The sequence below is a fragment of the Hemitrygon akajei genome, chromosome 32 (assembly GCF_048418815.1).
Source record: "Hemitrygon akajei chromosome 32, sHemAka1.3, whole genome shotgun sequence".
Lineage (NCBI taxonomy): Eukaryota > Metazoa > Chordata > Chondrichthyes > Myliobatiformes > Dasyatidae > Hemitrygon > Hemitrygon akajei.
In genome coordinates, this window is record NC_133155.1 from 7437247 (window position 1) to 7451935 (window position 14689).

The 14689-nt window shown below is 43.0% G+C and overlaps 1 protein-coding gene across 1 annotated transcript in view; it reads right to left on the minus strand.

The window, feature by feature from the left end:
* The window catches only part of slc9a1a (solute carrier family 9 member A1a), a 58977-nt gene that overhangs the window by 4793 nt on the left and 39495 nt on the right, over positions 1-14689 (minus strand). Inside the window, exons 7-11 of the mRNA XM_073034530.1 lie at positions 13821-13891; positions 11051-11215; positions 10677-10791; positions 6896-6997; positions 6108-6180 (exon numbers count right to left, since the gene is read on the minus strand). Coding sequence (XP_072890631.1) covers positions 6108-6180; positions 6896-6997; positions 10677-10791; positions 11051-11215; positions 13821-13891 — 526 coding nt within the window. The remainder of the gene's footprint in view (positions 1-6107; positions 6181-6895; positions 6998-10676; positions 10792-11050; positions 11216-13820; positions 13892-14689) is intronic.

Genomic DNA, 14689 nt, shown 5'->3' on the forward strand with positions numbered 1-14689 from the left:
TTTCTGCAGGACCGCGGTGGGGTAATCTTGGTTGAAATATATTAATTTATCGTCGAAAAACACTCTCTTCTTACCCCAGGCCCTTTGTAGAATCTGCGTCTTGGTGCTGTACCGAAGGAATTTAATTATTATAGAGCGTGGCTTTCTGTCCTGGGTAGGTTTCGGAACCAGCGCGCGGTGCATCCTCTCCATTTCCAGCTCCATAACCGTGGGAAGATCCAGTGCGTCCCGCAGTAGCTTTTCGACAAACTCCGTCATAGACGAGCCCTCCGCTCCTTCCGGAAAGTTGTAGATTCCGATATTTTTCCGCCATGATCTTCCCTCCAGGTCAAGCAGTTTACCTTCTTGGTGATGTAATATTTTTATTGTCTTACTCAGTATCCGTTCTACGTTTTGAACGCGATCTTCCACCTTCTCGATTCGAGTCTCTGCCACTGCTATTTTTTGATTGACGCTGGTGAGCTCTGCCTTAATATCCCAGAGCTGCTGCTTTATATCTTTCCGGACCTCCATTATTTCTTTCAAGATTTTGAAGATATTCGCCGCTTCGCCTGAATGAGGCCCAGTAGCCGCCTCGCTCACACGCGGTCGGGTCGGAGAGCCGCTCGCTGCACTCCTCTCGGACGCAGGCTCCATAGTGTCGCTTTTTTTATTTCCGTTCCTTTTCCCCATTCTTGCCCCTCTTTTCAGTTCAAATATTTTTCGAAAAATACTATATTTGATGGGTTAACGGGGCTTAATACGCGTTTTTCCAGAGGAGCTAGTGACTTAAGCTGCCATTCTCAACGATGACGTCACCGGAACCCCCCTATTTGTAAAATTTATACCCAGTTTACTCTTAGGTTTGCAAATTATTTCACTTTGGCCAGTTGCATGGCTTAGACCAGGGCTCCAAGGCATAAAAAAGTTTGGGGGCCCCTCCTGGCTCAGAGACAAACAAATTTACTGAAAAAATAGATATTTACTATTCAGGTAGCTTGAGTGCAAAAGATTTCATGGAACCTGTGACATAAAAGCAGGCTGTGTTTCATTGCTGTTCAGGCTGATACTCACTCCACAAACAACATCACTCAATCATTTCATTGCGTCCCCTCCCTCACTTTTTTGAGATGTTATGGGCAAACTGGCTGAAATGCTTACAGGCTCTCATTTCAATTCTACTTCCCATTCCTATTCCGACACGGCAGTCCATGGCCTCCTCTACTGCCGCAATGAGGCCACCCTCAGGTTGGAGCAACACTTCTTATTCCATTTGGATAGCCTCCAACCTGATGGCATAAGCATTAATCTCTCAAACTTCAGGTAATAGCCCCGCCCACCCTTCACCACTCCTATTTCCCCCTCTCACCTTATCTCCTTACTTGCCTACCACCTCACGCTAGTGCTCCTCCCCCTTTTCTTTCTTCCATGGCCTTCTGTCCTCTCCTCTCAGATTCTCCCTTCTCCAGCCCTTTATCTCTTTCACTAATCAACTTCCCAGCTCTTTACTTCACCCCCTCCTGGTTTCACCGATCACCACTGTACTTCGACCTCCCCTCCCCCCAGCTTCTATTTTTCCAGTCTTGATGAAAGGTCTCGGCCTGAAACGTCAGCTGTTCACTCTTTCCCACCGATGCTGCCTGGCCTGCTGAGTTCCTCCAGCATTTTGTCTGTATTGGTTGAAATTTTTGCCTACAATAGTGACTACCTTTCAGGAGCATTTAAAGTGGCTTCAACCTGCTTTAAGCTCAGGGATATTAAAAAGCATTGCATAAATTCAAGTATTAGAGCAAGGGTTGCCAACCTGAGGTCTATGGATCCCTCAGGAAGGGTTCCACAGCATAAAATATGTTGGGAACCCCTGCATTAGATGTTGTTCCTTTTCATGAGTAAAGCCACTCAAGCAAAGGGTCATGTAGTACATGAAGGGTAAATAGGGAAATCCAGAGTGGTTCACTTATAGGAGTTATTTTTATTTCTTCATGTTAAATAAATCAAAGGATATGGGAAGAAAGCAAGTATAGGATGTTTGTAAGAGCTATGTATCTGCTCTTTATGTTTTGTATTCTGCGTTGCATGCTTACTATGTTTATTACGGTGACTAGTCACATGAGTGGGGGCGCGGTAAAAGCAAAGGGGAGCAAGTTTAGCTTGTTGCTTACTTTGTTACAGTTCTTAGCTTGGGACCAGCGGAGGTCCTATCTTTTGCTGATCACTGAGATAACACTCAACGATGATTAATTGTATGTTTGCTAATTGCTAACAAAGGGTTTGACTTTTGGAGCAATCATTGGAGCTGTGGGTGGGTCACTCATGTGTAACAGTCTGTACAGTTGCAGGCAAGTGGCAGTCGCTTTTGGATTAGTTTTGCCGCTACAATACTGTAATCGAGGATCAGCCATGATCATACTGAAAAGTAGGGCAGGACCAAGGAGTCAACAGAAACACAGGTTTCTGTGTTCCAATTCTTCTCCTCAGAGCTTCTGGCCAAGAAGAAACACAAGAGATCCTGCAGCTGCTGGAAATCCAGAGCACCAAAATGCTGGAAGTACTCAGCAGGTCAGGCAGCATCTATGGAAATGAATAAACTGTTGACATTTCAGGCCAACACTTCCCTTTAAGACTGGAAGGGAAGGGGGAAGACGTCAGAATAAAATGGTGGGGGGGGGGGGGTGTTAGAGGAAGGTGATAGGTGAAGCAGGTGAGTAGGGAAGGTAAAGGACAGGAGAGGAAGGAATCTGACAGGACAGGAGAGTGGACCATGGGAGCAAGCAAAGAAGGAGGGGCACCAGGGGAGGTGATAAGCAGAAGAAGAAAGTTGCTGTCACCAGAAGTCTGAAGTGAAGCTTTACTTTGTAAAGTAAAGCCAACATAAAAGCCAAAGAGAAGGCATATACTAGAACAAAAATTAGTGGGAAGTTAGAGGATTGGAAAGCTTTTAAAAGCCACCAGAAGCAACCAAAAGTCATTAAGAGGGTAAAGGTGGAATACGAAAGTAAGCTAGCCAGTAATATTAAAGAGGATACCAAAAGCTTCTTAGATACATAATGTGTAAGAAAGGCAAGAGAGAATATCGGACCACTAGAAAATTATGCTGGAGAGGTAGTAATGGGGACAATGAAATTGCAGATGAACTGAAGAAGTATTTGGCATCAGTATTCACTGTGGAAGACACTAGCAGTATGGTGGACGTTTCAGATGTTGGGGGGGGGGGGGTAATGAAGTGTTGGTTCTTGGGAAACTGAAAGATCTGGAGGTAGATAGGTCACCTGGACCAGATGGTGTACACCCCAGAGTTCTGAAAGAGGTGGCTGAAGAGATCATGGAGGCAGTGTTAATGATCTTTCAAGAATCACTAGATTCTAGAATGGTTCCATAAGACTGGAAAACTGCAAGAAGGGAGAGAGGCAGGAGAAAGGAAACGACAGGCCAGTTAGCCTAACCTCTGCGGTTGAGAAGATGCTGGAGTCAATTATTGAGGATTAGGTCTCAGAGTACTTGTAGGCACATGACAAAATAGGCTGTAGTCAGCGTGGTTTCCTCAAGGGAAAATCTTGCCTGACAAATCCATCAAAATTCTTTAAAGAAATAAAAAGCAGGATAGACAAAGGAGAATCGGTTGATGTTGTGTACTTGGATTTTCAGAAGGCCTTTGACAAGGTGCCACACGAGGCTTCTTTACATGCTACAAGCCCATGGTATTACAGGAAAGATTCGAGCATGGATAAAACAGTGGCTGACTGGCAGGAGGCAAAGAGTAGGAATAAAGGGAGCCTTTTATGGTTGGTTGATGAAAATGACTCCAGGATTGAATAGCTTGTCATACGAATAGCATTTGATAACTCTGGGCCTGTATTCGCTAGAATTCAGAAGTTTGAGTGGTGACCTCATTGAAACCTATTGAATACTGAAAGGCCTTGATAGAGTGGATGTGGCGAGGATGTTTCCTATGGTGGGAGAGTCGAAGACGAGGGCACGTGGCCTCAGAATAGAGGGGTGTCCTTTTAGAACGGAGATGAGGAGGAATTTCTTTAGCCAGAGAGTGGTAAATCTGTGAAATTCTTTTCTCCAGGCAGTTTTATGGAGGCCAAGTCTTTATGTATACTTAAGACAAAGGTTGATAGATTCTTGATTGGTCAGGGCATGAAGGGACGCGGGGAAAAGGCAGGAGACTGGGGCTGAGGGGAAAATTGGATCAGCCGTGATGAAATGGCAGAGTAGACTCGATGGGCTAAATAGACTAATTCTGTTCCTACATGAGGAAATCTGCAGATGCTGGAAATTCAAACAACAACACACACAAAATGCTGGTGGAACACAGCAGGCCAGGCAGCATCTATAGGGAGAAGTGCTGTCGACGTTTCGGGCCGAGACCCTTCGTCTGTTCCTATATATTTTTTGGTCATATGGAAAGGCTTAGGAAGAGAAGGGCTAGGGATCCCAAGGAAAGAAAAGCAGAATGTGTATATTTTCTGTTCCTGTAATTCCTGCAAGCAACCTGTGTATTGAACTAACAATCTTAATTTCACATTAAAACTGTCAAGGACAGCACAGAAATAAGCTCTTCTGCCCAACCAATCTGCACCAACAAAATTCCCATCTAAGCTAGTGCCATTTGCCAAGTTTTGCCCCCATCCATCCAATCCTTTCTCATCCATCTACCTTATCTGTCCAGTCCAACTTACCTGTACTCTCCAACTACCTTATCAATGTTGCTAAGGCACTTGCCCTCAGCCACTCCCTCTGATAACTCAATCTGTATACCGACAACTTAAGGTGTTTACTTGGCTCTATGTTGCACTATGAGTCTGTGGGTGGACTCTCTTTGTGGAGATCAGCTGAGTCCTATTTGCTCGCGCTTATTGTTTGCAGGATTTGTTTTTTCTCTCTGCATGTTTGGTGTTTGATGGTCTTTTTTTAGAAATAGGTTCTTTATGGTTTCTTTGTTTTGTGGCTGCCTGTAAGGAGACGAATCTCAAGGCGTATGATGTGTACATAGTTTGATAATAAATGTACTTTGAACTTCTGTTATAATGCTCCCCCTCAGTTACCTATTAAAATTCTTCCCTCTCACTTTAAAAGCCTTGTGTTCATGATTCTGAAGCTCTGGGAAAAAGACTGCACATTCTCCCCATCCATACCGCACAGAATTTTATACACTTTGCTAAGATAGCTCCTGACTCTTCCTCCCCCACTCCAATGAATAAAGTTCCAGCCAACTCAATTTCTCTCAACAACTTAGTCCCTTGAACCCTGGTAACATCCTCACAAGTCTTCTCTGCACTCTTTTTAGCCTAATGCCATTTTACCATAGCAAGCTGACCGAAACTGAACAAAATATTCCAATATCTTGTACAACTGCAATATAACATTCTGCCAGTAGGAGCCATGATCTATTTTCCATCTGTCTGTATTGTTTTGTGTTGCACGTTCATTACGGGTATTTTGTCATGAGGGTTGGGGCGTGGTAGAGGCAAATGAGTATGGTAATGTATTCTTGCTTTGTCTTCATTAGTTCAGTTCAGCTTTGTGGAGAGGGAGTGAACTAGGAGGGTGATTTTTTTTGCTGACCACTTATTTCGTTATAACGATCTTTGTTTAGTTACACTTATTTACAACCTTCCCCTAGTTATGCTAATTACTCTTATTTTGCTATATCGCTAATTTAGTTTTGTTAGTATTTTACTGCTGATAGATCACTCCTCTTTGCTAGTTTTGCAATAAAGGATCGAACATACCTTTATATTTGAAGCACATCACAGTGTTAACTCCCGTACTCGGTCTTGCAGTGGTTTGGGTTTGATTACAAGTAACCACTACACCTACATCTATACTTAATGCCTTAACTGATGAAGGCCAGCGTGCTTCATTACTCTGTCTACTTGTGGCACCACTTTCAGGAAACCAGACACGTGTACTCCTGGGTTTCTCTGTTTTCAAACACTCCCGGGGTCCTACTGTTCACTGTGAATACCTTAATCTCATTTGTCTTCCCAAAATGCAACACCTCACACTAATCAGGACTAAACTCCATTTGCCATTCCTTGACCCACTAACTCAGCTGATTAAGATCCCTCTGCAAATCCTGTTTAGGAGAGTAAAACAAGAGACGGTGCCTATGGCATTACCTGATTCCGCTTTTAGATTGGAAGTCCTCGAGGATTCCCAGTCGAGAGGCTGAGTTAATACCTGAGAAGATGTCTGTAAAAAGATCATCCAAGGAGTTCAAGTAAGAATTAAGTGTCGAGCAAGATTGAAATCAACAAGGACGAGAGTGTAAGGCAAGCGGGTATTCAGTGCCATCTGCCTGCATGTAACCAGTCTCTCTCTCTCTCTCTCTCTGTCGCTTGCTTGCTGCCGCTTATGGAAGGAGAGTGCATCTGCCTGGTCTCTCTCACTGCTGCCGGAGGATGGTGCTGGAGTCTTGGGTCTTGGGCAAGATTTAATCCTTGTGGTTTGTGGATTGGGCTCTGCATGTTATATGTGTATCTGGTTACTCCTTTTTATTGCTACTTTGTCCGACTTTCATTAGGGCAAATTGGGGAGACTGAAGACATTAAGCTCCTCTTCTAAAATCATACTTTTAGCACTAATGCACTCACAACTACATCTAATTTCAAATTTGATTAATCACCTCTCTACAATTTTAAAATCATCTCCTTTTCAGTGATTAGACACACTCTATTCTAAGCTTCTAATACAGACCCTATTCAATAAAACTCCCTGGGAAATACTGAGTTTTGTGGAATTGCCAAACTTTGAAGTGAAGAGATAAAGATTTTGAGTGCAGTGATACTGCTCCAAGATTTGATTAACAGTAACAGTGGGGAATGATACTGAATATGCAAATATTTTAAGAGTTCTCACAAACTAAAGCAAATTTTATCTGAACAGTGAATCTGAATCAGTCACTTACCCGTGCATCAGAGTTCCGCAATCTTTGACGTTTCAGAAGGATTTGGCTCCATTGGTCCTCGTATGAGTCAACAACCAGAGTATGCCTGCTATAGGATCGAAGCTGAAAAATAAAGCTGAAATTACACTCTGAGACACACAGCAAAGTATTGGATTATTTGCAGAGTTCCTCAAAGTCACCACTGTCTAATATAGTGCAGGAAAACACGTAACTCAATCAATAACGAATACTCTGGAAACAAATGGGAAATGTTATCCCGACAGCACTTGTTGTCATGAGCAATCTTTCTCCCATCTTTATCCTAACAAATTACTGTCATGAATTATCTATGCCTGAATAGTGACAGTACCATAGAACAGCTGGTCTCAATTTTTTTTTTTGGTGAACCTGAACGATTTCTGAGAGTTATTTGTGCAAAAAGATGGTTTATTGGAAAAATGGCAATTATAAGGAGATCGAGATGAAATCATCTAGAGTGGCAAGGTAGCATAGTGGTTAGCACAACGCTTTACAGAACAGGCAACCTGGGTTCAATTCCTGCCGCTGCTTGTAAGGAGTTTGTACGTTTTCCCTGTGACTTGTGTGGGTTTCCTCCAGGTGCTCAAGTTTCCTCCCACAGTCCAAAGGTGGGACTGACTGGTGGGTTAATTGGTCATTGTAAACTGTCCCATGATTAGGCTAGGATTAAATCCGCGGATTGTTGGGTGGCCCAGCTCGCAGTGCTGAAGGGCCTATTCCGCTCTGTAAATCTCAACAAATAAATAAATCTGACAAGTATGCACTTAGGCCAGCAAAAAGAAAGATGCCGTCTCTTTAGTTCTGTATGTGCCTAATCAACATGAGTAGGTGGTGATTTTTAAATCTCTGCAGTGAAAGTTGGTCTTCATGTAGCGAATGCTACAATTAATCCTGAAGTGCCTGAAGGCTTTAGAGACCAAGTATGAATTAACAAAATAACATGTAAGTTCTTATCATTTGCACTAGTTTATTAAAGAGCAATTTTAAATAATTCATTTTAGAGAGACAATTAAAACAGTTCCTAATATTTTGGTGTTTAATATGCTCATTATTTTATAGTCAAGTCACTTTTTATTGTCATTTCGACCATAACTGCTGGTACAGTACACAGTAAAAACGAGATAAGATCACAGGCACCACTATATCAAATCTAATGTCACTGTTATTTTAGCCTTTGGGATATGCTTTTGAGTTGTAACCAAGGAAATTTTGTTTTGCAAATGATACAATTTTTCTGCATCTCGTAACGGGATGAAGATGGTATTCTTTAATCAGCTGTGGCTCTGTTGGGAGCATTATGGAACGTCTATAAGAAACATTTTGCAAGCCACATATTTTGCAACATAAACACAGAATCATAGTATACTATATATATGTAATTATTTGATTAATTTTAGTTAGAGATACTGCATGGAAAATAGGCCCTTCTGGCCCTTTGAGCCACGCCACCCTAGCAACCACTAACAAGCCCGATTTAACCCTAACCTAATCACGAGACAATTTACAATGACCAATTAACCTACCTGGTATGTCTTTGGACTGTAGGAGGAAACTGGAGCGGTGGAAAACACACACACGCACACACACTCACTCACTCACACTCCATGGAGAAGACATAAAGAGAATGCTGGGATTGCACTCTGAACTCCTGACACCCCGAGCTGTAATAGTGTATGCTAACCACTATGCTACCGTGGCACCTCAGGAAAAATCTTGTCCTTTCCAGTTTGTTTTGATCATTTAGTGCAGTTATTACTATACCCCAAGCTTTAAAAGACTTCCAAACATTTTTTCCTTCAAGTATATATTCACTTTTGCACACAGGTTTGGTGAATCTGCTTTCAGACTGAAGTGCTCAGCTGATGACACTCCTTGGCGATACTCCCATCTTGAATCCAACCCATCATAGAAGCCTGACTCTGGCCATCTCGATTTACCCTTGTAATAGTAAGACATGGCCAAGAGCAAAGGTTCTGTGACTAGAGAACATACTAGTTGTAATACTGAAGGTCTACACTCCAGATCTATACTAGCATACATTGCCAGTGAAGTCAAAATATTGGCATCTCCTCCTCTTGGACGGAACATGGACGATAGTGCTGGGGCGAGAGTCACTGCTCTTGACACAGAAGCAGCAGTTGATTGACTGTGGCATCAAATGCTCTTGCACATATGAAGTCAACTGGACATCAAAGGACCTCCAAGAGGACTGCTATCTTGTCGTAGGGTTTGGAGGCTTGCATGCCTCAGTGACCCAGAGAACTATGTTGGCTGGAGTCAGGAGGTCCATGCCAAACAGGTCAAAGGGTAGAGGCCAGACTAAGAGTGGTCCACTGGTCCTCCGGGTTCAGGGAGCCAGCTCAGCATTAAACAACACCGAGTGGTAAAAGATCTGTTACAGAAACAGCAATGAGGAATCCTTCTACATCTGAGTGTGACGGTATTGCTGAGTCTTCACCCGGGACTTGCAAGACTGACAGTCATGAAAACTGAGAGTTAGCTACTGGCGTAATGAAGGTAGCCCGAAACACCAGCAGAGATGGAGAATCTTCATTGCTGCCCGAAATGCCAACGGTGTAATGGGCAGTAAGTAAGTAAAGTCATCAACAGAAAAATATTCAAGTGACTGGAGTTGCACATCACTGCGTGAGTTCCTCTGGCTCTGCAGTTCTAAGTTCCAGTGACATAATCATAATATTGAGCTGCTCACCTAGATTTTTCCCTGTCATGCAACAAGTCCTTTTCCTCAGCAATATTAGGATCCCAATCCTTTTGTTCTTTGTGCTATTGCTCATTGACCTTTATCTGCAATTCACCAAACTTGCTTACCAAAAACTTTCTACATTTATACAGGTATACTCCATACCAGTCTTAGGCCATTTGGTATTTGCTCCAGTGCTATTCATGTCTATGTATTCTATCTTATTTCTCCTCTCTAATATAGCATGCTGGGGTGTATAGGAGGGCTCCAGGGAGGGGTAGCACTTCTGGTGAAGGTGCAGCTCACTCACCTTTGGTCCCCACCGCACACTCAGCTCTCAACTGTGGCTTCAAGTAGCTGCCTGCACGCGACAGCAGCCACACCCCGGTACACCGCTTAAGCAGGCTAAATCAGGTGGGGGTAGCCAGTGGCCTTACACGCTGGTGAGATGGGGACATGCCTGTCCTAACGTGCAAAGTCAGCTCCGGTGGACCAGGCGAATGAGAACTACAGTGAAATCCAACAGCTAGGAAGGCAATACTGCAATGCTCCATGGAGAACGAAGGGCATGACAAGGCATAGGAGACATCAAGGTCATCCACTACAACCAAGGAAGACCCCAGTTTGTGATGTTTGTTTGTACCACTGGACTCCGACTTCCAAGGCCGAGAGAGTGGAACAGTCCAAGCGCAATGACCCTTCCACCTTATAGACTCTCCTGCGCTGGTTTCCTGTCATCATCAAACACAATGGCCAACTGCAACAATATAGCACGTTGGTGCTCACCTGTCAAAAGCTAATTGAAACTTTCCTCCACAAGACTGGTTTATCCTCCCAGGAGTCATTGGTCTCAGCCTAGTAGAGCTGCCAGCTTTTCTATCTGAAGTTGCTCCCCCCTGCTCAGAACTAATCCCATACGTAATCCCATTATCTGTCCTCTTGTTCCTGCTCCATTTTCCTGCTTTCTATTTCTCCACTACTAACACTTACTCTGCATGGTAACTGTATAGTTGGAGAGTATCTGTGGTCAGTGAATAAGCTTTAACATGAACATATCCATACCCGCTGTCTTGTTCTTTGGAGATTCTCTCTAAGTATTTTCCGGACTTCCTCCTCTTTCTCTTTAGAAAGTGTGGGCAGCAGTCGTTCAGTGACTGTACCTCTTCTTGTAATATCCCTGTCAGAAAAGTGTTTGAAACAGAATATAGAGTTAACTATCAAGCTAAGGGGAAGAAATGAGAAAGCAGTTACAAAAAAACCCCACTATTTCAATAAGAATCCAAACCTTCATGCTTATCCTTTGAATATAATTTTTTTTTATACCTATAACTTTTTCTACCTCATGATTAAGACTTTTCATTACAATCCCTCCCATCACCCTCTCCACGTCTTCCCTCCCAACCCTTCTTCCAGTTCTCTCTGTTGTGGTCACTTACTGAATGGATACTGACGTTGGAACTTTGGGCAGGCCACCAGTCGTTACCATCTCAATCGCATTTTTCATCTCCATTTTGTGATAAAACGCAATAAGCTGTGGTTCCTTGGATCTTTCGCCGCTAATTAAACATTTCCTAATATATTTTTTATTAAACCGGCTCAGCCTGGGAAAAAAAAAGTTTGAAACGAGTACCACTTGTGATGTGCGCGTATTGAATTGTCTTACTCAGTAAATCTTATTTTTCAGTGACTGGAGCATACGCTTCAGTGAGGATATAATGTAATCAATCACTTAACAGGCTGCATCACTGTCTGGTATGGATGGGTGGTGGGGGGGGGCTACTGCACAGGACCAAAAGAAGCTACAGAAAGTTGTAAAATCAGTCAGCTCCATAATGGGTACTAGCCTCCGTAGTATCCAAGACATCTTCAAGGAGCGATGCCTCTGTCAAGTCAAGTCAAGTCACTTTTATTGTCATTTTGACCATAACTGCTGGTACAGTGCAGAGTAAAAATGAGACAACATTTTTCAGGACCATGGTGTTACATGACACAGTACAAAAAACTAGACTGAACTACGTAAAAAAACAACACAGAGAAAGCTACACTAGACTACAGACCTACACAGGACTGCATAAAGTGCACAAAAAAAGTGCAGGCATTTACAATAAATAATAAACAGGACAGTAGGGCAAGGTGTCAGTCCAGGCTTTGGGTATTGAGGAGTCTGATAGCTTGGGGGAAGAAACTGTTACATAGTCTGGTCGTGAGAGCCCCAGTGCTTCGGTGCCTTTTCCCAGACGGCAGGAGGGAGAAGAGATTGTGTGACGGGTGCATGGGGTCCTTCATAATGCTGTTTCCTTTGCGGATGCAGCGTGTAGTGTAAATGTCTGTGATGGCTGGAAGAGAGACCCCGATGATCTTCTCAGCTGACCTCACTATCCGCTGCAGGGTCTTGCAATCCGAGATAGTGCAATTTCCGAACCAGGCAGTGATGCAGCTGCTCAGGATGCTCTCAATACAACCCCTGTAGAATGTGATGAGGATGGGGGGTGGGAAATGGACTTTCCTCAGCCTTCGCAAAAAGTAGAGACGCTGCTGGGCTTTCTTTGCTATGGAGCTGGTGTTGAGGGACCAGGTGAGATTCTCCATCAGGTGAACACCAAGAAATTTGGTGCTCTTTACGATCTCTACCGAGCAGCCGTCGATGTTCAGTGGGGAGTGGTTGCTTCTGAAAGGTGGTGCCCATCATCAGGGATCCCCATCACCCAGGACATGCCCTCCTCTCATTGATACCATCAGGAAGGAGGTACAGGAACCTGAAGACACACACTCAGCAATTCAGCAACAGCTTCTTCCCCAATGCCATCCAATTTCTAAATGGACTTAGAACCCATGAACACTACCTCACTTTTTTTTATTATTTCTTTTTTTGCACTACTATTTTTAATTTAACTATTAAACATACATATATATGCTTACTGTAATTTACTGATTTCTATATTTGTCATGTATTGCATTGTACTGCTGCCGCTAAGTTAACAAATTCCATGACATATGCCGGTGATATTAAATCTGATTCTGATGACAAAAAAAAATCCTGTTGTATTTGCTCCTTGGTGCTTGTGTAGCCTGAGTACATAATACTAAGCTGAAATATTCAAAAATAAACCCATTTAATTCTGATGTCCTGCAGAGAAATGGAAAACTTCTCCTGTATCTGCACTGAGGAAAGAAAAGCAAAGGTGTCGAGTAAAGGGGCTGTTAACCGCAATGAAGTACAATGCATTCTCGTCAGTGTGCCTCCATCACTGGTAGTATAGAGCCAGCACCAACAGGATCAATCAAAAAAGTAAACCTCTTAAATGTCAGAATCAGAATTACCATCACCGGCATATGTTGCGAAATTTGTTTACTTTATGGCAGAAGTACAATGAAACACATGATAAATAAATATAGAGAAAAAAACTGAGTTACATTAAGTATAAACAACATACACAAAATGCTGGTGGAACACAGCAGGCCAGGCAGCATCTATAGGGAGAAGCGCTGTCGACGTTTCGGGCCGAGACCCTTCGTCAGGACATTAAGTATATATATGTCTATTAAATAATTAAGTTAAAATAAGTAGTGCCCAATAACATAAATAAAAAGTAGTGAGGTAGTGTTCATGGGTTCAATGTCCATTTAGAAAACAGATGGCAGAGGTGAAGAAGCTGCTCCTGAGTCGCTGAAAGTCTGTCTTCAGGCTTCTGTACCTCCTTCCTGACAGTAACAGTGTGAAGAGGGCACTGCCTGGGTGGTGGGGATCATTAATGAAGGACGCTGCCTTCCTGAGCACCACTCCTTGAAGATGTTTTGGATACTATGGAGGTTGGTGTGGAGCATTTAGTGACTCACTGACTCTTTATAGGGCGCTACGGTACCGCAACAGTGCCACGCTATTACAGCTTAGGGACATCGCAGTTCGGAGTTCAACTTCAATGTCATCTGTAAGGAGTCTCCATACGTCCTCCCCCTGGAATGTGTGAGTTTTCTCCCAGTCCTCCGGTTTCCTCCCACAGTTTTAAGACGTACCGGCTGGTAGGTTAGTTAGTCAATGTAAGTTGTCCCATGATCAGCTGAGGGTTAGATCAGAGTTTGCTGGGCAGCTTGGCTCAAAGGGCCAGAAGGGGCAGCTTTAAATTGTGGCATGCATAATGAGGAAGTGAGGTACAGGTGTCCTGGTTACCAGGAAGTCTGACAAGCAACTGAGGAAGCTCGACTCACTTGTCTTTCCAGTGATGATGTCCGTAATGTCCACATACATCTTCAATACCAGTCAGCAAATGATCCAGGAACTGAGGAGAGATGAATAAATACAGTTAATATCCAATTGGAAATGTGGTCATTTCTTATAGGATGCTGTTGTGGTCAACAAACTGCCCCACCCTACCAGGATTACAGAATCAAAAGCTTCAAACCATGGTAAAACATCTACTGGCTCTGAAACGCACACAAAATGCTAGATTAACTCAGCAAATCAGGCAGCATCCTCACAGTCAACAGCCTTCAGCACTTTGTATGTGTTGCTCAAGATTTCCTGCAGAATCTCTAGTATTAATGTTGGCTCTGAAACATCTCCTCACTTGGTTCAGTTTACATAATCATTATTTTTCTTTAACTTGCTCCTGAAGAAAATATGAAATATTTTTTCTAATTTTAGCCTGAATGGATCAGAGATATGAAGTCCCCAAAGCAGATCGTATGTAGGAGAAATTATTGAAACTATATGGCACATTTAACACAGTAAACACCCCCAATGAGTTTCACAAGATTGCAATCAGGCAAATTTAATACTGAGTCATAGACAGAGCCAGAAGATGATTGAGCTATTAGATTTTAGGAGACTTTGCAGAAAAGGAAAGGTGAGTTTATGGCTTAGGATATGAATTCCAGAGCTTTGGGAGCCTTTAGATCTACATCCATCTAGTTTGCTGATAAATTTTCATCCATCAAAGATACTATTATTAAAACCAAAGATGCACGGCAGGTCAGAAGTCATGGAGTGCTGTTGACATGAACATTTAAGGACGGAGAAGTTTTCAGAAATACAGACGGTTACGCCAACAGGTATTTTCATATCAGGAGCTCACATA